The sequence below is a fragment of the Juglans regia genome, chromosome 5 (assembly GCF_001411555.2).
Source record: "Juglans regia cultivar Chandler chromosome 5, Walnut 2.0, whole genome shotgun sequence".
In the NCBI taxonomy this organism is placed as follows: Eukaryota; Viridiplantae; Streptophyta; class Magnoliopsida; order Fagales; family Juglandaceae; genus Juglans; species Juglans regia.
In genome coordinates, this window is record NC_049905.1 from 5,697,471 (window position 1) to 5,722,710 (window position 25,240).

Sequence of the window (25,240 nt, forward strand, 5' to 3'; positions counted from 1 at the left end):
GGCCAACAAGCGGACCCAAAAACTCGAAGAAAAGAATAATCGGGAGCACGGCCCATTAAAATTTCAAAGGGAGATTTATTTTTTAGAACCGGAGTGGGCATTCGATTAATTAAGTATGTGGCGATTAAAAAAGATTCAGCCCAATATTTGAGAGGCATGGAAGCATGAGAGAGAAGAGATAATCCAGTTTCGACAATATGCTTATGTCGTCTCTCGATACTTCCATTTTGAGGATGAGAATGATGACAGGTAAGACGGTGAGTAATTCCATTTTTTTGAAAAATAGAGCGAAGAGGGCGAAACTCCCCACCGCCATCAGTTTGGATAGAAATAATATTGCATGAAAAAGAATTATGCACAAACTGAAGAAACGCAATGACAATCATAGAAACGTCCGATTTAACATTCATGGGAAAAAGCCAAAGATATTTAGAAAAGTCATCTAATATGGAAAGATAATAGCGACAACCCTTTATGGACAAAATGGGAGCGGGGCCCCAAACATCTAAGAAAAGAAGATTAAAAGGCCCAGTGGACCGTGAGGGGGATAAGGGATGGGGAAGGACACGGGCCTTAGCCTGAAAACATGCTGGACATGGAGGTACTGCTGTGCGGGATGTAGTAGGGAGATGAAAACGTTGAAGAGTCAGTTGAGTGATGCGGGATGACGGGTGTCCTAATCGCTGGTGCCAAATCAGAGGGGAGGTTCGTGTACTGAGGTGAGCTTGAGGAGAGAGTGATCTGGAAGCAGGTGCAGCAAGGGCGGAAGAAAGTGTGTAGAGTCCGTTCTCAACTGGTCCTCGAAGAAGCACCGCCTGGGAATGGGAATACTTCACAAGAAAAAAATCAGAGTGAAACTCAAAGAAAACTTTGTTATCAAGACAAAACTGTCTAACCGAAAGTAGATTGCGCGAAATTAATGGAACATGAAGAAGATTAGTGAGGAGAAAATTGCCAGAAGGAGAACTCCACTGAGCTGAACCAACATTCTGTATTGGGAGGGAAGAGCCATCTCCGATGCTTACTTGGTCAGAACCTTGATAGGAAACAGAGTCTAAATTTAGAGTGGACAGGTCAGGGGTGAAATGGTTGGTTGCAGCGGTGTCAGGAAACCAGGTGGGTGGAGGGGACGCTGGAATGGGGAAATGAGTATAATTGGCAGTCAAGGAACTTGGTGCAGGAGCTTGAAAAGCTTGGTTGAAACGTTGATAGCAAGAAATAACCGTGTGTCCTGGCCTTTGACAAAGCTGACAAATGGGGCGGGTCTCATTGCGATTTGAGAAATAGTTGGAGGAGAAGCCACCACGACCACTGTTCCGACCACCACCACCATTTCGACCACCACGAGGGGGTTGACCAAGCAGAGATGGTGCCCGAGTAACAGTGTTATTAGCAGAAAAGGAAGAACCCGTGAGTAAAGATTGGGTCTGATGAGATAGGCGAGATTCGTGGTTAAGTAGATAGCTATAGATCTGATGGGGAGAGAGAGCATCAGGCCGTGTAGTGAGAGAGGTGACCATGGATTCATAGTCGGTTCCAAGCCCTGCAAGGAGATAGACAGAGAATTCATGGTCAGTGAGGGTATGGCCAGCTGCACTGAGGGAGGAGGCAAGAGTTTTGCTTTGTTGTAATAATCCAAAACGGACTCAGTCCCTTTTTTTAGGGTAGCAAGCTGATAATGGGTGTGGAAGACGTGAGCAGTGGATTGAGCTTGGAAGATGTTTTAGAGGGTTGTCCAGACTTCATGAGATGTAGTGCAGTCCAACACTTGGGCAAGAACAGACTTGGAAAGGGAAGAGTTAATGGCAGAGATGAGGAGTTGATCTTGTAATACCCATCGGGTATGTTCGGGATTTATTTTGCCGTCAATGAAGGCAGTAGGGGAGGGGATAGAACCATCCACATATCCAAAGAGTTGATGACCCTTGAGAAAGGGCACAATCTGAGCCTTCCATAGTGGGAAGTTTTGAATGGTGAGTTTGACAGTAACACAGTGTGTAGCAGAGTTGAGAATGGAGGAGGGATTAGGAGGAGGGGAGGAATTTTCTGAGGAGGCCATGGGAAAGAAGAGGACGTGAGTCTCAGGCTCTAGATACCATGTTTAAACTAAGATAAAGGAAAGCACGAGAGTTGTTTGATAAAAGTCCATACACATTATTGATAGTCAACGCATAGGAAAAATATCTCATTTACGTTTCTCTCTTACATTGTTTCTGTATACAGAGTATCTATTTATAGTGTCTATTCAGTAACAACCTTTACAATGTATACCACTCAAATATTGACGGGTGGCTGTGAAGAATCATTGGCTATATGTGCAGGACGGCGATAGCGCTTTCTGTTGTGCAGAGCATGTAGTGGTACTCTGCTGGTGCACAGCTGCGTGAGCTGGGTATCTGCAACGGGCTGCTGCGTGGCTGGTGTAGTGAGCTGAAATGTCTTAATAAGGCTTGACTGATGGCCTCACTCAAGGCCATGTACAACTGGACAATGGAGGCAATGGAGCCTTAACTAATGCCTTAACAAATGGCATTGACAGCAGCCTACATACTTGGAAAGAATGACCACGATGATCAGTCTGTTAGTTGACTGCAATTGATTTAGTTGATTATTTCCTAGTTATGTTTGTACACTCTCCTTTTGTCTATTGTAATCTCCTCAGTTTGAATACCTTGTAATTTCCTTATTTAGAGAGACACTTGTATATATACAGCAGAGCTGTAGTGTAAACAATTCATTGAGTGAATAGAAGAACCTTCTTTCTAGCAGTCCATTCTTCAAGTGAACTACAACCATCGAGTATTAATATCTGCAAATTTTGCAATCTAGTTGAAGAATCCGGCAGCTTCTTCATACCATATATTTAACAAAGATCCAGATATCTTAGATGCTCCAGCTTACAAAAAAGATTCGATGTTAAGAAATAATATGGAATTCTATGCAAGTCAAATGCGCGCAACGACTTGAGACTTGAATAAATTGCATCATGTTCTAACTCGTTCGAAAGCTTGTAGCCACTCGATAATAGAAATGTTCGTATCCCACTTGCTTTGGAAACTAAAGTTAAGAGAGGAAAAATCCCCAAAGTAACCAGCTGCTACATGCCGGGTTCTCTTGTCAACTTTGTCTGCTTTATACTCTAATCTGGCGACTAATGGTCCTGCCACGGAGATAGCAATCATGCATGAGGTCATGCATTTTTCGGCTAGTGACGTCACCCAACCAATCTATTTCAGCTTCTTGAAAGAATGATCTTCGAGGCATTGATTTTGGTCTGATAACTTGATATATCCTTGTGATATCCAAAGATTAATCAATGTTGATTTAACGATCTCATGATCTTTTGGAAATAAACTGCAATAAGCAAAACTCTGTTTCAAATTTGGTGGTAGTTGATTATAACTCAACTTAATAGTTGGTAGTATGTCATTTTCATTTTGAGATATTCTTGAAAGTTCATTATCCTTAAAAGACAACCACTCTGTTGTTGGGTTTCTCAAGTACAATAGCCTTCCAATTGTCTTGATGGCAAGAGGGACAATCTCATTTCCGATTGACACGATTCCTAAATTTTCTAATTGATCCTTTCCAAATGCCATTTGTTGAAATAGAGACCATGACTCATGTTTGTCTAGACCCTCTAATAGATATGGTTTACCTGCGTGCATAATCTTGGCAACCATTTTACTGCGCGTGGTTACTAATATTTTGCTGCCCCTGGCACCACCCATTAGCAGTTGTTTCAACTTAAACCATTCTTCAGGATCCTCATTCCACACATCATCCAAGACAAGCATGTATTTCTTACCATCGATTTCTTTTTTAAGAAAACTGATCAATGTACTCATTTCAACATCTTCTGGTTTCTTGTTTGTTGTAGATTCCAAGATTTTTCCAACTAGTTTTTTTACATCAAAGACATCAGAAACACACCCCCACATTTTTAGCTGAAAACATTTTTCAATTGTCTCGTGATTGAATGTGAGCTGAGCTAATGTTGTCTTTCCCAATCATCCGATTCCAACAATAGGAAGAATTGAAACGTTCTCTTCGTCGTTGGAGTCCATCAAAAGTTCAACAACTGCCTTTTGATCATCATCTCTAAACGATGTTCATGCAAAGCAGTAATACAGAAGTCTCAAGCACTTGGTTGCATCATCATCTTGTAGTCATCATCTTCATATATGCTCCACCATGTGAACCAAATTAATCTTTCCTGCAAGCTTGGACATATGAGGTAGTTACACTTGGAGAGAAATTGTATGTTTTATAGAATTAGTAATCTGGAAAGAACCACAAGCATAATCCAATTATCTTAAAATTTGTCATGCTAACAGAAATGCAAGCACTTGTGAAATTGTTGAAGTGGCTGATTCACAGTTCTAACAAAAGATATTGGTGGCATATCCTGGGAAAGTGAGTATGTTATGGAAGAAAATCAATACCAGAAGAAGCTGGATTGTATATATTTTGAAAGTATTGAAGATAAGAAAAGTCGCCAATTGGTTTTACAGGCAAAACAACTACGATGAGATAAAACGGGAAATTAATTAGATATGCAATATTTCAATGTGAACCCATGCTTCAGAATGAGTCAAAAATCTCAAAACTATGGCTTTTATCCAAATATTCTAGCATACTAGAGAACAGTACTTGTTTTCCTCCCACAGTACCTTGGAAGGAATAAAAGATGAAAAGCAAAATGCAATATCATCCATGGCAAGAAAGCAAATGCCATTGGGAGAAGCATAAACTGCAAATCTCAGATTTTATAAATACAATTGGATGGAGTGGAAACAATCCATTTTATCAAGTGTGCTCAAAAAAATTAAACTGATCTAAAAACAAAACAGTTGTCTTCATCCAATAACAGTCGCCGATCTTTCCCTTGCACAAGATTATTGAGAGAAATAGAAAGAAATTGGACAATTAGCATTTAAAAGCAACTGAACGTCCACCATAAGTTCTGGAAAATCAATTCGCAGAGATGCTGTGCCATACCACAATCAAGGTCACAAATTACCAACAGTCACCCAGCATAAGCCTTGCACCTTTCCACAAAGGTTGTCACTTCCATTAGCACCTCTGCAAGAGGTAAAAATGGAATCTCTGGCATTTTCCTAGCAACCAAACAAGACCAAATTTAACAAAGAATAGAGCAATTACCATCTGATTCTCAGTGGATTCGTGAAGTAGTACGAATCAAGTGTAAGCTCCAATAGCCACATCATCGGTAATGCCTACCACGCAGAACTCAAATGTCAAAGACACCAAATGATATTCCCATGCAACTGCAGCTAGCACTGGATTGAATTTCATCAGGAAAAAAAAAAAAGGAAAAAAAGAAAAAAAAGAAGTTTATTTTGGGATTGCAGTACTTGCATCTAATTGTCTTCAACTCATGGAAATCATTTTAGATATCCATCCTTGACGACGACGCCCTTAACTCCACTCCTCGATTTCTCAACAACCTTTTTGCCTCTGCCCAGATCACTCCCTTCCTCCCTTTCCTCCTAAGATTCCTCTTTATTCTTCTTTCACCTTCTTGTTGAACAGTGTAATTAATCATAACAAATGTGCGAGGAGTCCTTTTTTTATCCATATTTTTGGCCGTACCTGTAGCATGACTCTTTTCCTAATGCATGTGAAGAATAACGTAAGTGATGAAACTTCATCTTCTGTGAATATGAAGAAGAAATAAGAAAGAAGAAAATTACCACTAAATTGTTGACTTTTGATGGATAACTATAATAAGCATTGAACCTCTTTCTACCGTTCTTCACTTCTTCCTGCAATGAAAATTTTAAGAACAAAGAAAGTTCTGTGAGATAAAACGGAAGAGAAAGAGAGAGAGAGAAGTAAGGAATAAGGATACTAAAAAGTTCTAGGAGGCATTAAGATGAAGCGGCGAGTTAAATACCTCGGAGGGCCAATCCAAGTACAATTTAGGGATGTGAGCAATCTTGGACCAATCCTCTCCCGTCTCGCTCTCGCATCTTGGCAACAATTTGGGACAGTGCTTTCTAATTGTTAACACTTCCAAAGACTTCAACAAACGCATTTCTTCGGGTAGCGAAGTCAAACTTGGACAATTAGAAATTTCGAACTGTTGAAGTGATGTCCATTTGCAAATCCAATATGGTAAGGCCCTCAACCTGCAACAACTCGAAATCTGGAACTTATGTAGAGTGGTAACATGTTGAAGACCTGACGGCAGATGCACCAATTTTGGAAGCCCAATGAAATCCAGAGAGAGGAGGCTCGTAAGGCCTTGCCATCCCATCCCAGCCTCATCATTGCCGCCTAGATCAAGCTTATCACAATGATTAATCTTCAGTTGTTGAAGTCTAGTGAGATATTGTATACCTTGAGACAAAGACTCTAATCTATGGCAGTGGAAAATCTGCAAAGACTCGAGAGAAGTCAGGTTTTGCAGTCCCTTCTCTGGGAGAATCTGTAGATCTTCTATTCTATGTAGTTGTAGACGCTTCAATTTTGAGATAGGAGCGAATGAAGAAGAGGCAAATATAGAGGAGTCCATATTCATCATCAATGACTGTTGCATTGGCTTCCAGCTAGCATTAGACAGGACCAACTCTTTTTCAAGACGTGGAAACATCGGCATGGAATCCAGCACAGTGCAATCCGAGATGGATAGCTCTGAAAGGCAAGGAAATGAAGCTGGGAGTGAACGAGGCGGAGGCTCTTCCCTCCACCACCCCTTGAGATTAGGGCAATAATAGAGTTGAAGTTCCTCTAAGGATGGGAAGAATGTCCCAGTAAATATATACTCATAATCACTATCTGACATGTACTCAATATCGTCCAAGTACTTAAGAAACAGACGCTTAAGAGAGGGCAGCTGACTCAATGGTGGCAAACATTGCAGTTTTTTACACTTGGATAATTGAAATTCAACAAGATTTGTGAGTGACGAAAGCCACCGTGGAAACTCTGCACCTTTGTAACCGCTTAATTCAAGCCTCTTAAGCTTGCGGTCATGAGGTCTTAAGGCTTCCAATTTTCTTAATTCAGCATCAGCATCATCCCTCCACCCAAATGAATCGTCCCAATGTAATTTTAGAAAACGAATCTTTTCTTTCTCACCCAAATTTGCAGCCTCGTAATCTTCAGCATCATCTTTCCCACATCCCAAATTTCTAATCTGTAAATCACCTCTTAGGTAATTTAGTCCCTTTAATTCATTTAGTCCACCACTATGCAGCATGTTGAGAGAATCCAGCTGGGGGGATACCAGGAAGTCTGATAATGACCGAAGTTTAGTCAATTGCCCCAATCCACGTGGCATATAAGTCAGTTTCCAACATCCATTGATGTCAAGATGCCTGAGGTTGACTAATCTTGAAAACTCTCTCGGCCATTCTTCAAGCCAATTACAATTGCACAGTTTTAACGTCTGCAAATTCTGCAAGCTGGTTATAGAATCTGGTAACTTCTTCATCTTGTACATTCCAGAAAGATCAAGATATCTTAAACTATTCAACTTACAAAACGAGCTTGACGGTAAACCATCTAGGCTTCTACTACCCAATTGCAATGCGCGCAACGTTTTGAAGCTTGAAAAAATTGCATCACATTCTGTCATGTACCTAGGCTCACTGTCACTTGGTGAAAGAAATGTTCGCAGTCTACATTTTGCTTTAGAAATTAAACGTGCGAGATATAAGTAATGTTCTATATCGTAACCAACCCATAGATGACGAGTGCTCTTGTTAACGTCCTCTTCATATGTAAAAGAGTTTAATGTGGTTACTGACGGTCCTGCAATCAACATAGCAAGATCATGCATGAGGTCATTGATTTTGCAGCTACTGACTTCACCCGACCAATCTATTGTGACTTTTTCAAAGAAAAATCTCGAAATTAATTCCATAAAGTATTCATGACCAGCATCTTCAAGGCATTCATCTTCTTCATTATCCATAAAGTATTCATGACCAGCATCTTCAAGGCATTCATCTTCTTCATTTGACGACTTTATAAATCCTTGTGCTATCCAAAGATTAATCAATGTTGATTTATCAATCTCGTAATCCTTTGGAAATAAACAGCTATAAGCAAAACATTGTTTCAAATGCTGCGGAAGTTGATCGTAAACCAACTTAAGAGTTGCTAAGATGTCAGCTTCATCATTTAGACGTATTCTTGAAAGTTCATTATTCATAAAAGACAACCACTCTGTTTCTGAATTTTTGAAATACAATAACCTTCCAATTGTTATTATGATGAGAGGGACACCTTCACATTTTCTCACAATCTCCTTTCCCATATTCACAATTCTCTCATCGTCTGGCTCTTGCCCATTTTTAAACGCCATCTGTTTAAATAAATACCATGAGTAGTATTCATCTAAACCTCTCAAGTAATATGGTTTAACTGTGCACATAGTATCGGCAACCTCTTCACTACGTGTAGTTACTAAAATTTTGCTGCCTCTTGCACCATGCTTTATTAGAACTCGTTTCAATTCAAACCATTCTTCAAGTTCACGATCATTGATGCGCACATTATCCAAGACAAGTAGGTACTTCTTACCATACATTTCTTTTTCAAAAATCGTAACAGGATGCATTAAAGGATTTAATGTTACTTTCTCATTTCTGGCAGATTCTAGGATTTTTCTAACGATTGTTTTTTCCATAACATCGTCATCACGAGAGACACATGACATGACATTCACCCACATTTTGAGCTGAAAATATTCTTGGATTCTCTCGTGATTGAATGCGAACTGAGCTAGTGTTGTCTTTCCCATACCACCGGTTCCAACAATCGGAAGAATTGAAACGTTCTCCTTAACATTGGAGTCCATTAAAAAGTCAACAACTGCCTTTTTCTCCTTATCTCTACCAACAAGTACTTCTTCGGGACAAAAAGCGTTATGATCCCTCTCCCTATTCTCTTCTACTGGTATCTTTCCATGGCGTTCCTCAAAATGAAACTTCCTCATGTCGTTTGCAATGTGATCTAAATTGTTTAGAATAGTCTTAATCTTAGGACCCATTCTAAGGTGAAATGCAAGTTGATTCGATTTGGAAAAGAAGATGCACACCTGTTTTGCCTTCTTATTTTGGGTCATCCGAAGAGCTCTGGTGGATAAATCATCCAGCAGGTCGCCCACTTCATATAAGATATCTGTTAACTTCTCGAGCCAGACTTTGACTTCATGGTTCACGGCTTGTTGCTCCTCCGCAACCAGAAGCAGAGGTTGCAATTGTGAAACAATGTCCTTCAGCTTTTCAAAATCTTTGACACAGGACCATAATAATCCCAACTTTTTCACCGTCTGCACGCCCAAATGCTCACTGATTCCAGGAACAAGAATGGAGGGAAAATATTTTGCCATTCTTAGATGATAAGCGAATAGGCAAATTTTGAAGGTGGCCATCAAATAGGAAATGAAGAACATGGGTGGGCCCAGTCTAATTAGCTATGGTTGGCATAATCCAGCTTTAGATACACTTTTAATTTATTCGTAATGATGATTAATGTTTGAAATATTTTTTAATAATATTCTATATTTATTTTATTTTTTTAAATATTAAAAAGTATTAAAAAATTATTTATAAAAAATAATTGAAAAAAATATATTAAAAAAATACATATTAAAATTAGCAAAAACTTTTAGTGGGAGTCACAGCGGTCGCTCTAGCATTACTAAATTAGCTATAGAGGACCACTCATTTGGCTTTTGTTAAATTTATCACCAACTCCGTGTGATCTTATCCTTCTTCTCATCAGTTTGAACAGCCCGACGATTTTTATGCAACTTTGTTCTTATCCTTTAGGCAGTTTGAGTCAGCAACATTGATCTTCTTGTGGTTGGGTCTTATTAAGGTTTTGTCTTTATTTTTGTGTTTTACTTTCCGAGCGTCCATTTCTGTCAGCTTTAAGATATTATCTGAGGTGATATTTCATTTATCTTCGAAGAGCAAGAGCTGGTCTTCTTCGTCCCAAGTGCCGCTGCGGTCTGGATATAAATTTTGCAAAAATATAAATTTTTATATTTTTTATGCTATTAAAAATATATAAGAATGATGCATATCATGAATATCTATTAAATATTTTTATTTTATTATCTCATACGACTTACAAAAATTTGAAAATTTTAGTCTCATTTTTCAAGCGCTCTTGTTCTTCATATATCAACATATTATTCTTCTCATTAACCTTTTCAGTCTCATGAGCTCTGGACCGTAATCGCAGGAAAAATGTGATAATGGATGATGAGTATCGACTACCGAGACTCACAAGTTCATAAGTGGCGTCATCATTTGACTTGTTAGTCAGATCATTCTCATACTGCATCATGGCACTTATGGTAGATGCAGAAATAACTAATGGCTGACGTGCAAAATACCTCATATAGTGAATAAGGGGATTGGTGGAAGAAGATTGCTGAACCATTAAAAAAATAGAGAAAAAGGTTAGAGAGTGAGAATGCAGATGGATTACAGAGAGCAAAATTTTTTTTATGCGAATTAGATGAAACTCAAGATTGATTTTATAGAGATGAAAATGAGAACAAGACAAGCTATCAGTTCTTCAAAACTTACTTAGTCAAGATTACAAGATATGCTGGATGTATGTTTTATTTAGCAGCTAAGCCAACGAGATTGATTGCAGCCTGTCCTTATTTTTCTCGTAAACGCTAAATCTCTGTTGTTAACTGCCGATGTTGACTTTGTATTTGTACTCTTTCTCATTCCAGCTCCTCTATTTGTGGTTGCAAGTCATGAGCGTACCAATCCACAAATTTCTTCAACTCCTTATTTTCTTGTTTTAATATTTAATTCTTTCTACTTTTATTAGCAAGCATTTGATGCAACTCAAGTATTTGATTGTTAAGCTGATCAACCTCACTCACCCTTGCCAATAGTCTCCGAGACATGCTGGTAATAGATGCAGCATATTGAGAACCGAGCATTCTTGATCCTGCAATAACCTAAGAATCAGTCCTACCAGAAAAATGCATCTCTACTCCTATCATGGTGTTGATGGTCTCAGGGCAGAAAATTAGTGGTTGAGGCGTAAATAGTTCCTGATTTAAATCTGGAACATTATTGGAAGAATGTTGCTCGGTCATGCTATCATTCTGGATAAATAGTAACTAGGTCAAGGAGCAAAGTGAGAAATTGTTCTGTGAATATTTGAAAGGTGAAAATGGTCTTTGTAAATAGAAACTCACAGGGAGCTTGAAGCTTTATTGCACTATCTCCACGGACCCAAGCAGCTCGAGCTTTATAGCACTTGTCGAGACTCAGGCGGGGCTTGAGGCCTTGCAACATTTGTTGGGACCTGAGTAGGGCTTGAGGCCTTGCAGCATTGGCAGAACCCGGGTAGGGCTCAAGAATTTAGAAGAAAATAATGAAACTTATCTTGAACCAACGGCTACAACCAGAAGACAATCCTTCATGAATTGCACAAGACTTTTCCCATGAATTGTGCAAGACATGTCTTGATAGTTCTATTGTGAAAATGATGTCTGGCCACTCTTCAATAATGACTAGCTAGAGACGAGAGTGAAGACCAGCTAGCCAAAGAAGAGTTAGTACTACTGCAACTTTTGACAACCTGTTTTATATGATATTTGCTGTATTTATATATATATATATATATATATATATATATATATATGGAGTATTATAAGAAGAATGAATTAGTTATTTACGATAAAAATTATTATTTTTATGAAAATAAATTTATTTTGATAAAAAATAATCATTAATTTTAGTATAAAATAATTGACAGTTTTCTTGTAACGACGGGAGGTTTTCACCCTTGCATTTGTCAAAACTACAGTCTTTCCTCAAGATCGAAATAGTGAATCCCATAATTTGTTTGTTTTTTTTTTTTTTTTTTGTTGGGGGGGGGACCTGATCTGTTAAGTGATAATATATATAAGATAAGTGTGATTTTTATATTATTTTTATTACTATTTTATTTATGAAAAGTATTATTTTTTCTTCAATATTATTGATTTTATTTTATTTCTATATATATTTCTTTATTTTCTTAGATTTGAAGGGATTAGAATATTTAGTGTGACAAGAAAGTATTTTGGTACAAAAGATGAGACTTGCAACCAGAAGGCGCGACCAGAATTGGTGCGAAGACTTGGCGCTAACATATTTATCTTCTGGGTGCGAAGACTTGGCGACAAGGCTCCGGACGGTTAGATTGAGTGACTAGTCTAACCGACAAACTAAAAAAACCAACCTAAATGACATCGTAGGCAACAACTAGAAAATGCGAGATGAGTCTTTCATCCCGGTCGGGAGTATTTCCACTCGGTAGGAGAGGAGAGGGTCATTTGTTCATTTGTGACCTCCACGCTTGTTCATTTATGACCTCCACGCCAGTTATATTCAGCGCACACGGCGTCTACCCGATGAGATCCTTCCGAGTTCCGCAATCAATCTGTTGACCACCAAATTCTCTCAAGCTCCGCAATTCAAGCCGCATATCACTGAATCTTCTATTTTAGATAATTTTGATATTCTTGCGATAATTTTCTTTTATGTTAACATCTATATTTAGAAATGATTTTTCAAAATTTTAGACTAGATTGTAGCCACATTTATTTTGTTTCCGGATTTGAGTTTTGACATCTATTTAATCCCTTCTTATGGGATGAATATGAGAGTTTTTTTTTTTTTTTGTAAATCTAAGTATGAGAGTTTTGAGTTTTAGAAAGTCTGAGTTTAGGTTTCGATAGTTCATTTGAGTTTCTTTGCAGATCTGAGAGAGTAGAGGCGAGAGCCATATACTTCATCAATCGACTCCAATGAAGAACACCATATTTATTATTTTTCTTTTTAATTTCATTATGAACTAATTTTATTTTTTAGAGTTTTGATGTAGCCTAGTATTGAACACACAATTTATATTCCAAGTTATTTTATTTTTAATATTTCCATGATTGAGTGTTTATTCCTTATTCTTAATGCTTAATTTTTCTAGCTAACTATCGCTCGATATATTGAATCATAGTGAGACTGAGATGTGATTTGTGATTAAAACTCTAGGATTAAATAGCGTTAGTTGAGCGAAAGCAGAGATGTTTTACCGTGATTTGTGTGATTTTTAAGAAAAATTCAAAGAACTTAATGAGTCTCCAATTAGTTAAATTTAAATAGAGATATAAAGTTATTAGTTGAAAATATTTTTGGTATTGTTCGAGAGAAAATATTGAATAGTTAAGGGATTTTTATCATCAACTTGGAATAATTGAGATTCTATAATATGGAAGAATAAATTGTGTGGGATTTACTAGGTAAAATCAAACGCTCTAGATCTATTCTTATTATTTTTAAAATCTTAATTTCAATACTATTTTCTTCAGTTTTAATTTAGATAATCCATTCTTCAAATTTAAGTTTTCTAAATAGTAATTAATTTAGTCAATTTCAATACTATAATTATTCTTTGTAGATTCGATATCCATTTTCTTTTAAAATACTTGACTATTTGTTACGATTATGTACACTTACAGATATATATATATATATATATATATGCAAACAACATACACTAATTAACATTTTGAAGAAAGGGAATGAACCTGATATATTATTTAGAATTCAAACTATTTTTAAAAGGATTCTTACCTACTGCACCCGGATGATCAAGGTGGACATGAAGGGTTAGATATTGATGCTAATTGAGATGGCCATTATGTCACATTGTTGTTAAAATCATGCTTTTATAGAGATGATGATAGCCTAATCATGAATACTCTTGAGGGCGTGCATTGGATGCACTTATATATGATGGTGCTGTAAATTAAATAAACAATATTTATATATCGTGGTTTCCTCCCATGAGGTAAAATGCAATGATGATAATGTTCCTTTAACCAAGGGTGGACCATGCAAATTATTGATCTATCATACGTACATATTATATATGAGATGATGAGAGGATTACGGAAAAAAAAAAAATGATGAATAGTAATAATCATATATATATATATATATAATTTCAGGAAGTAGGAATCAATGAGTGCTGGAATTAAATATGCTAATGACATGGAATGATGGAAAATATATATATGATCCATAATGCTTCAAATAAAGACAATATATATATCTATATATATATATATATATATATATATTTTTTTTACTAACCACTTTGATTTTAGAGATCACTATCAAACTTCAAAAGAATCGGACTACGCTTTGATCTCGTGGAGGATTTTAAATATTTGGTTTGGTTTGTGTGTCAAAATAAAAAACAAAGAGAAATGTTTTGAGATCCGAATTTGGGTCTTGAATTTGTGTCTTGAATGTTTTTTCTTTTTATTTAGTGATTAAAAAATATTTTTTAATAATATTGTGAGTTTTAAAAAAAAAATTATAATGACTAAAAAAATACATAAAATAAAAGAAATAAAAAATAAAAAAATACCTTTTATCTTTTCGATGAATTTTCAGACGGGAGCACTACTCAAAAACAAAAGAATGCGTACTGTCATTTAATAAAAAAGAGAAATGTTTTGAGTTTTGAATTTGGGATTCAAAAAGTGTCTTGAGTGAGATTTTTTTTTTTTTTTTACTTAATGATTAAAAAAATATTTTTAAAAAATATTGTGAATTTTTTATTTTTTTAAATATTTATGATGATTAAAAAAAATATAAAAAAAAGAAAAAAAAATACTTTATTCGAAATACTTTTTGGATTCCAAATTCAAGACCCATAACACTACTCATCAAAAAATAGTCTTTTACGATCTGATGGTTTTTTGAGTTTTTGTGATCTGGCTTGCTTTCTGATCTGATTTGCAATTAGTAGAAACAACAAAGTAAATTCAGAAATTGGGTCGACTGTAGTGATCTGAGTTGCAATTGTTGCAGATTGGGTTTTTGATGATATTTCTTTTTTCTGTGGGACATAGATTTTCCATCCTTTTCTTTCTCATACGTATTAACTTGTGCAGATTGCCAAAGAACATGGTGGTATCATGAGATTCATTCAAGTTTCTTGCTTATGGGCATCTCCATCTTATGGGAAAACCCTTGTCTCAGATCAAAAGGGTCATAGACGCTGGAGTCCCAAATCCTTGAGGAATTTCTCTATTCATGTATGTAAATATTTTGAAGAGATTTGTGTTTTTTATTGCGTTTCTAGAACTGATACTCTACGCAAGAAATTTTCACCTGTTTTTTCATATGGTTTATTAAAAATTAAAAATATAAATATAAAAAGTATATGATGATCAATACTTTAATTAAAGTTGTTAATTATTGGCGTGCGGTTTGGATTGATGCAATTGAAATTATAGGTGTTCTTTTAAAGAAGAAAAAGAAAAAGAAATGATAGGTGTCAAATCAACTTCGATATTTAATTATTGTGGGGGGTAATTGGTGTTTGGTAAACTTTTTCGCAACTGAGTCTTTCTACACATCTTCTCATTTTTCTCGTGAGTAATGTTACATTTAATTATAAAATATACAAGTATCATATAATCGTTTTAAAAAAAAATAAAATTTATTATTAAAAAATTAATTTCTTTTTATATAGATCCTATATTTATTCTTAAATGACACACGAAAGGTGATCTAACTTTTTTTTTTTTTAATGTTAAACACGCATTTAGTTAAACCTAAAATTATACCATTTCGAATTTATTTTCCCCCCACACCCATGTTCTTCCTCCATTCTTCTTCCTGCCAACAGTGCAGCAGCCTCTTCTTCTTCCGACAGTAGCCATTTCACGTTCGCCACCGTCTGGGACTGCCGGCGAGAACCTAGCCACGACGGACCCACCACCAACTTCAGCTTGCATCGACGAGTCTTCAGCTCCACATTCAACGTCAGCTTCAATATTCCAAGCCAATATTTTCTTTGTTTTTTTTTTTTACAAACACTTGCTATTCATTTCTCAAAGTGGCGTTATCAATCCATATCCCTACATATTTCCATAGCCTAGATTACAATCACCATAACAATGAGATACAATCACTTAAAAAATTACCCAATAGCAGCAGGAATCTCGAAGTCGAGATATGTGATTTCTCTAGGGGTCAAACTCAGTCCGTCTTCGCGGCTTTGGGAGTCGAGATTAGTCGAGTTGCCTTCGTGGTAGCGGTAGTCAAGGGAGGAAGAAGTTGATTCAGGGAGGGAGAGCCGAGAGAGTTATGTGTCGGGGAGGGAGTTGATTCAGGATTTGCAAGAGAGGGAAATGAGTTTCAGGGATTCAGAATTTGCAAGAGAGGGAAATGAGTTTAGGGGAGCTCCGTCGAGTTGCCTAGAGAGAGGAAGAAGTTGAGTTTCAGGGAGGGAGAGGCGAGAGAGGGAGTGTCTTGCCGGGGGGGGGAGGGTTTTCCAGGAAGAAAAAAGAAATGAGTTTCAGGATGAATTTCGAATTGGACTGGAGGCTATACACGAACTGGTTTGCCAGGTGTATTTTCGTGTGGAGTGTAAAATGCTAGACTGGACTATGAGTAGAGTTTCTCATATATTAATATTATAATATATCAACATATCACATTATATTTGAAGCAGCAATCATGAATATATTCAAGGACTTAGAATGTGATAATTATAGATGCATTATTTTATATTTAATTAGATCATTCTTTACTATTTTTGTTATATATGTTGTTGTTAATTATGTGGTTGACAGCTTTTGTTACTGTTTAATTGCTGATACTATTAGTCAAAGCATCCACCATGTATAGTCCGAAGTAAATGATAATCCTATATTTTTTATTAGTTAAAAAATTATTTTTTAATTAGTTTGTAATTATTTTTTAAAATATTTAAAATGATTTTAAAAAAATAACATACAAAAAAATATAAATAAAATGCACTTATGGACAGCACTGTCAGGGTCGTCCTAGCAATTTCCTTTCTTTAATTCATGTGGATGATATAGTTATTTTATTCTAACATTGTGTGCAACAGCTGTATGTGGAATCCAACAGCTGTTTGTGGAATAAACCGTTATTACATACTCATCACTGTTGAGACGGAGCGGAGGACGAGGGAAAGCGTCTGACATTATGTCCCGACCCATAGAATCAGCATATTGACAGGCGGTGGCGTAAGGCTGGAAGTTTTTCAAGTTGAGACTCCTCAGGTCAGCCTGATGGTTGGTCAGCAGATGCATCTTCAAACACGCCAACCCTGCACCATACCCATATGCAAAGGCCCTATCCCAGACAGTTCAGGCGGTGGAGAGTTGGGGATGTAGGCAGACAATCTCAATGTTCGCAGCAGTTAGCTCAACATCTAATCTTCCTCCCACCTCCTTCGACTCGTTCACCTCCCTAGACATCCTCACCAAACTCGCCAGATTCTTATCTTGGCGGGCGTCAACATTAGCACGCTCCTTATACCTGTCAAAGGTGGCCTGAGCCTCAACCAACTCCGCAGCTTGTTGATCCTGGTGTCCTTCCCATGGCGCTCCTTCCAGAATGCCTTTTTCCTTTGAGCCAACTCCTTGGCCACCCTCTCACGCTCTTTCTCAGAGGAAGCCAAAACAGCGGCTGCCTCCTTGGACTTCCTCTCAGCATAAACCCGGAAGTGCTCAGAGGAGTCCAAAATCTCCTAAAGACGCAAGAGCTCTGCCTAAGTGGTAGCCCTCTCCAGATCAGCTGCATGCAGAGCAAAGTTGTCCCGGGCGTGGAGACTCTCAACACGGAGAAGTTCGAATCAAAGTCTAGATGATCCCTCACGAAGAGAATCAAGGTCAGCCTCCAAGGATCGGGCGTAGCCATCAGCCTGCTCCATACTGGCCCTACCCTCCACGATCCAAGATGCCAGGGCATCAACGTTCTACACAAGAATGATAAAGTTAGAATCTGACGCACGCCGAACAAAGTACATGCAAACAAAAATAGATGAAAGGGAAAATGAGCCTTAATGGAGCCAACATTCTCCTCATGCGCCTTGTCATCTCTACGACTGCCTATTCTTAAAAAAATATTAAAAAAAAAAGCGAAAAAAAAATAAATTACGTTCCAGTGAGGATTCGCTGGGAGAATCATATGTGGGTGTAGCTGTTTCCTTTAAGGGATTGGAATCTGTTTGTTCTTGTTCAATATTTAACTTTACAAATTTCAGATACGCACGATCTCAAGTCGATCGGTCATACCCTGTCTGGACTCTGCACCATCCAGTTGCTGGTATTGTCTTGAGGACAACCATCCATGTTGCTTTTACTTTATAGGTATGAGGAAGTGGACCAGTTTTATCCTTCATTAAATGCCACATTGAGGTCATAACTCCCAACTTGGCAACTTGCTTATCATGCAGGAATTGCCAACTGATTTTTTTGGCCAATAATTTCCATCAACCCACCCAAAAGACAGACAAAAAGGACTAAAAGATGAGTTTATGATATCTGTCAAACACCATTTAATTACATCACATAAGAGTAGTTGGTAAGCTGCTTTAAGAACAAAAAGCTAGCTTTTTAATTTGATTTTGAAGCAATAAAATTAAAAGAAAAGAAAATACTTCTTTTAAGATAAAAATTACTTTGAAAATAGTGTGCCACCAAGCGGATGTTACCCATCAACTGGCAATACAATTACCATCATTAAAATTATTTCATAATAAGCAATTATAAAAGAAAAGTTAGTTTCCTCTCAGTTCTAAAGTTCTCTAGCGAGGAGGAAGAACATCCTTCAGAGGAAAGGTTTTTTGCCAAGGGCAATTGGATCCGGTAAGATTGCAACCTCAAAGCTTACAAGTGAACAAGAAGAGAAGACTTGTTTAAGATTATAAGATGACAGAAGGACTAACAGAAAGATGGAATTGACTTTCATTAACACAAGAAGAAAAATATGAGATTATAATTACAGGACAGGACGTCAAGAAAACCATCGAAAGAGCTAAGTTGTGCCTGGTGGGGAAGATTATAGCTGAGAAGAGGATTAATAAAGAAGCCTTCAAAAATACCATGTGTAAGATATGGAAACTCTATGCTGATGTTAAGATTATTGAAGTAGGTGAAAACCTGTACATCTTTGAATTTCAAATTGAGACTGACTTGAATAGAATATGGGAGGGACAACCTTGGGTATATGATATGAACTTATTGTGTCTGAAAAAATTTGAGGGTTATACACCTATAACTGACCTGGCTTTTACACATATTAACCTTTGGGTTCAGTTACACAATTTACCACCGGGATGTATGAACAAGGGAATTAGGACTCGAATTGGTTCTTCAATTGGGATTGTAATTAAAGTGGATGCTAATAAAAAAAGAACTACTGGGGGAGATGGATGAGAGTTCTTGTCGAATTAGACTTGAGGAAACCATTGGCAAGAGGGAAAGTGGTGGATCTGCTGGGATAGAAAAGTTTTGTGAATTTTCAATATGAAAAACTTCCAAAGTTTTGCTTCTCTTGTGGAGTTATAAAATATGCTTCCAGCGGATGTGTTGGCCATAATAATCAAGTGGATACTGTTAAGCTGGATAGTAATCATCAATATGGGACTTGGTTGAGAGCTACTAACACAGGAACTAGTACTACTAGCTCGGGAACAAGTTCCAGTTTTGGTAGTAGTTCAGGAAAGACACTTCAAGCTATCAATATGATTAAGTCAGTGCGCTAGGGAACATATTTTCAAAGGTTTACTAATAATTCAGAGGTGATAAGAAAATATAGCAATAGTAAAACTGCATTGCAGACAGTATCTGAGGATGAGCAGCAGATTAGCAAGACTGATTTATTGAAGTTAGCTACTTTACCTAAGTTAGTCTTGGATATGCCACACAATTCCTTGAACATTTCACTTCCAGAATCTTCATCAGAAGTAAAGGAAAATATTGTTGAAAAGGGGAAAGATATTGAGGAAGATCACATGCTATGCATATCTCAGTAGCCTGTTGAGACAAGTGGTAATAAGTGGAAGAGAAGGGCTAGGGGGCAGGGTAACATTGAATTGATGACTAATACTCCTTATACTACAAGGAAAAGGAAAACAGAAGAAGATAATTCTCCATTTTCCTTGGAGAACAATCAGGATGACATGGGCAAGAAACAAGCTTTGGCATCTGTTGTAAATTTAGAGGCGGAGTCTGTTAATCAGCCCCGCCGGGGAAAATGAGGCTTCTAAGTTGGAACTGCCGAGGGCTTGGCAACCCTTGGACAGTTAGGGACCTTAGCCATTTGGTTAAGTTTCACAAGCTTAACATCTTCTTTCTCATGGAAACCAAGATGGATAAAAAAAGATTGGAAGCTATATAGTATAAATTGGGTTTTAAAGGTCTTTTTACTGTGGAGGGAATGGGAAGAAGTGGGGGTTGGCTCTTTTTTGGGAAGAGGGTGTAAAACTCAAAATACATACCTACTATCAGAGGCATATTAACTCGTGGATTGATCTTAACCATTTTTCTTGGATGATGACATGCTTTTATGGGCATCCTGAAACTGAACATAGGCACAAAGGTTGGAGTCTCTTGAAACACCTCGAACTTCAATTTCCTAAAAGGTGGATTTGCTTAGGAGACTTTAATGAGATTATTTACCAAAGTGAGAAGTTTGGAAGGGTGAGAAGAGAGGAAACACAGATGGAAAGGTTTAGGGAAGTGTTGCAAGAATGCAAGTTGTATGACTTGGGTTATATAAGTGGGAAGTATACATTGGCTAACAACATGTCACATAAGAATTTTACAAAAGAAAGGCTTGATAGGGCAATTGCAAACTCTGAATGGTATGCAACCTTTGGAGGGGGGGAGGTGAGAATATTGTCTTCATCTACATCTGACCATTGTCCTATTCTAGTGTCATTAAGTCATCAACAGATTAATCCAATCAAACATGCTCAAGTCAGGAGATATGAAGATGTCTTCTTTCTCAGATTGTGAACAAGTGATAAAAAAGGCATGGAATCAAGGGAGAGGTCATGTTATTGGATTGCAAAGGATTAAGGAAAAGTTAGAGACTTGCATGACTGATTTGAGGAGATGGAGTTATAAAAGGGAATTGGAGGAAAGAGGAAGTTTGATTCAGAAATCCAATAGGTTGCAACATCTTCAGCAAACTCTTACTGTAGAATCTGTGCAGTAGTTGAAACAAACTCAAATAGAAGTGGATGATATACTTGAGAGGGAGCATATGAAATGGAAGCAAAGAGCTAAGGTGCTATGGTTGCAACAAGGGGATTGTAATACAAGATACTATCATCTCTGTGCAAGTCAAAGAAAAAAGAAGAATACAATTTTACAAATTGAGGATGAGTCAAGAATTACTTTGACAAACTCTGAAGATATTGGAAAGGCTTTTACTCAATTTTATAAAGGCTTGTTTGCTACTTTTGAGCTTAATCATATTGAGGAATTTCTGAATGCTACTGAAAGAAAAGTTACTCAACAGATGAATAACAAGCTACTTCTACCTTTTAGCAAAGATGAAATTAAAGATGCAGTTTTTCAAATGGGGCAATACAAGGCACCAGGCCCAGATGGCTATGGAGCTTGTTTTTACCAAAGATATTGGTCTGTTGTGGGTGATGAGGTATGTGATGCCATTCTATCTTTTCTTCATTCTGAGCAAGACATATAATCTATTAATTATACCTATCTTGTGATGATACCAAAGCATAATAACCCAAAGAACATTACTGAGTACAGACCTATTAGTTTATGCAATGTGCTGTACAAAATTGTTTCAAAGCTCTTAGCCAATCGAATGAAGGAGGTCATGTCTGCCATCATATCATAGAATCAATGTGCTTTTATTCCAGGAAGGCTTATTTATGATAATATCTTAGTAGCTTATGAGACTCTTCACACTATGAGAACCAAGTTGAAGGGTCACAAAGGTTATATGGCAATGAAACTGGATATGAGCAAGGCCTATGATAGGGTAGAATGAAGTTTTCTCAAAGAAGCCATGCTTAAAATGGGGTTTGATCAAAAGTGGACTGAACTGATTCAAAGATGTATAACTTCTTCATCATTCTCAGTTTTACTTAATGGGACACCTCAAGAAGTTTTCAGACCATCAAGGGGCTTAAGACAAGGTTGCCCTTTATCTCCTTTTTTATTCATAATCTGTGCTGAAGCATTAATTGCTAAGTTAAACCAAGCAAAATAGAATGGTGTAATTTTAGGGGTTCCATTGGCAGGAGGAAGAATAAAGATGAACCATGTGTTCTTTGCAGATGATAGTCTAATGTTATGTAGGGCCTCTTTACAAGAATGGGCAGGTTTGAATCATATTTTACATCGTTATGAACTGGCTTCTGGACAGCAACTCAACAGACAAAAAACCTCACTGTTTTTCAGTACAAACACTAATCCATTGACCATAAAATTTATCATGGAAGTTGCTGGCTTAAGAGCTTCTACTAATCTGGAAAAGTACTTGGGATTACAATCTTTTATTGGAAGGTCGAAATTTAGAGAATTCCAAGGCATTATTGAAAGAGTCAGTAAGAGGATCGAGAATTGGAAAAACAAGTTTTTATCACAAGCTGGAAAAGAGATTTTAATCAAGGTTGTCATTCAGGCTATTCCCACATAGTATGAGTGTTTTTTCATTACCTAAGACACTATGCTATATAATAAATGCTTTAATGGCAAATTTTTGGTGGGGTGCTCAAGAAAATATGTCTAAAGTTCACTGGAAAAGTTGGCAGATTTTGAGCTTAAGTAAATTAGAAGGTGGCATGGGATTTAGGGACTTAGTGAGTTTCAATCAAGCTTTACTTGCCAAACAAGTTTGGAGGCTTCTCACTCAGCCTTCATCATTGGTTGCCACATTAATGAAAGCAATCTATTTCCCACTTCATCAATCCTACAGGCTAAACTTGGATCTCGACCTTCATTTCTATGGAGGAGCTTACACTCAGGCATTGACATAATTAAAGAAGGATGCTTATAGAGGGTAGGAGATGGAAAAAAAATTAATGTGTGGACTGATAAATGGATCCCAACAATTAGACTTGGTCTCATTCAATCACCAAGGAGAGTTCTGTCAGACAATGCAAATGTGGCTGATTTAATTAATCATAACAAGGGATGGTGGGATATACCATTACTGAGAGTGGCTTTTAATGAGGCAGAGATTAAAGAAATTCTGAAAATTCCTATGTCACAAGGTGATAGAGAGGATAAGCTAGTATGGAAAGTCACTTCAAATGGTGATTTTTCTGTTCACAGTGCATACCATCTCTATAAGCAGCAACAACAAAATCAAATGGGGGAATCTTCTACAAAAGGGGATCAAAGGGAGTTATGGAAACAAGTATGGAAACTGCAAACAAAGAATTCAGTAAAAGTTTTCATTTGGTGTGCCATTATAGATGCCCTACCAACTAAACAGAATTTGCACAGAAGGAAGATTACTACTGACCCATTATGCCCCATCTGCCAAAATGCAATAGAAACACCTGCTCATATTCATTGGTCATGTCCATCTGCACAAGATGTTTGGGAGTTAGGAAGCAGAAAAATACAAAAGGCTGCTTTTATTGATGCAAATTTTGGTTCCATTTTTCTGAGTTTGCTACAGAGAACAGACCAAGAGGAGATTAATCTATTTGTAGAAATAGCAAAGGAAATATGGCAGAGGAGAAACAAGTGGATTTTTGAAGGCATTTTCTGTACCCCAGAAGTAATTACAAAGAGATCTAAGCAAGCACAAATAGATTTCAAACAAATACAATCACTGCAAGCAGGCATGCACAGGAGGATACAAAACCAAGCTAGCAAGCAATGGATTGCACCTCCATACTCATGGCTCAAACTTAACTGGGATGTAGCTATCAGGAAGGAGGATTACAGAATTGGCATTAGAGTGGTTATTAGAGACAGTGAGGCAGAAGTTTTAGCCACCTTAATGCAGCCCATTCATTTCTGTTCACAACGTGATATTGCAGAAGCTAGGGGGTTACTCACGGCTGCAAAATTGTGTAAGGACCTAAACTTGCAAAATGTTATTTTCGAAGGGGATTCGGTTCAAGTGGTCAATGCTATGAGACAAAGCAATTCACAAAATGGAATACTAAGCTGTTTGGTGGAAGACACAAAGACCACATTGTTAGATACAAACTGGTCAGCTCAGCATGTCAGAAGGGATGCTAATAAAGTGGCTCATCAACTTGCTAAAAAGGCTGTTTCATTAGCTCATGAAGTTTTTGATGTAAACTATGTAGACAATAGTATCTTGCCTTTTGTAATGGCTGAAGGCCACAACTCTGGTTAAAGTAATGAAGTTGTTGTGTTCTTTTTTTTTTTTTTTTTTTTAAATTTGGTTACTTATATTCCAGAAAATATGACATTTCTGTCGGTGCAAATGTATTAATTTTCAGAAAAGAATATTTGTTTAGTGATATACGTACGTGTGCATCACCACCTCAACCATTCATATTGTTTCAACTCGACTTAAAAAAAAATATGAATTACGACTCGTATATATTAATTTCTTTAGACAAAGTGCTGAATTATGATGTAATACTAGATATAGTCTTAGGATGTGCAAGTCTTACACACTCCATTTAAAAAGTATAGAATCTACTATTAAAAAATTAATTTTTTTTTCAATGTGAGTTCCATATTTAACCACTTTTTTCAAAGGAAGTGCACGTATCTTGCACACATAAGACTGTAAATATCATTTATCTGAATTATAGAGAGTTTTTTCTATAAAAATTAACCATTGTAATCGATGTATAAAAATCCTTCCAAAATTATAAAGCAAATAATTTAATTTCTTCCAAATTTTGGAGTCAACGTTTATGTTACCTGTATAATCTGGATTGCTAAAGAAACTGCTAGAAATTACATCACTACCCTACCATTATTCTGTTATGTCGACGTGACAATGTTTAATAACTCTTATATCAATCATTTAAAAAAAACATTAATTCTTAAATGGCACCATGTCATAAATATAGAATAATGGTAGAAAATTGAAGAAATTAAGCCAAATTCTACCAACCCTTTGAAACAAATTAATGTTTAGAAGAAAATACTCTTAGAAGTTAAAAATGCATTGGACAATTGTCTATGGGAGCGTGAGACTGTGGGAGGTGCCTGCTATTGACTTGCGACCAAGATTGCTTGAAAGGAAGGGAAGGGAAGGGAAGTTTGTAATTGCATGGGTTTCTACTTCTATAAGGTTGGATCCAGTACCAAGACAACTTCTTTCTCAGGAAATAATGCAGCTACTACTCCAGGGGTTTGGGGGTATCATGTCTCACGAGTAAAATGCCATTTGACAAGTGGCCCTTAGAAGGGCAGTCTGTCTAC

At 36.9% G+C, this 25,240-nt stretch overlaps 2 protein-coding genes across 2 annotated transcripts; both read right to left on the minus strand.

The window, feature by feature from the left end:
* Window positions 1–3,227: 3,227 nt before the first annotated feature.
* On the minus strand, window positions 3,228–4,010 carry LOC109002392 (putative disease resistance protein RGA4; the record flags this gene model as incomplete). Its single annotated transcript, XM_018980114.2, has 1 exon — window positions 3,228–4,010. A coding segment is annotated over one exon (783 nt), but the record flags the coding sequence as incomplete, so codon positions are not given.
* Window positions 3,985–9,367, minus strand: LOC109002393 (putative disease resistance protein RGA4). The gene is made up of 4 exons (XM_035690015.1): window positions 5,921–9,367; window positions 5,718–5,789; window positions 5,383–5,635; window positions 3,985–5,303 (listed from the first exon to the last, which is right to left on the minus strand). Exons 1-3 carry the CDS (start codon window positions 9,365–9,367, stop codon window positions 5,414–5,416), a joined length of 3,741 nt encoding a protein of 1,246 aa, XP_035545908.1. The 3' UTR covers window positions 3,985–5,303; window positions 5,383–5,413.
* Between the last annotated feature and the right edge of the window lie 15,873 nt (window positions 9,368–25,240).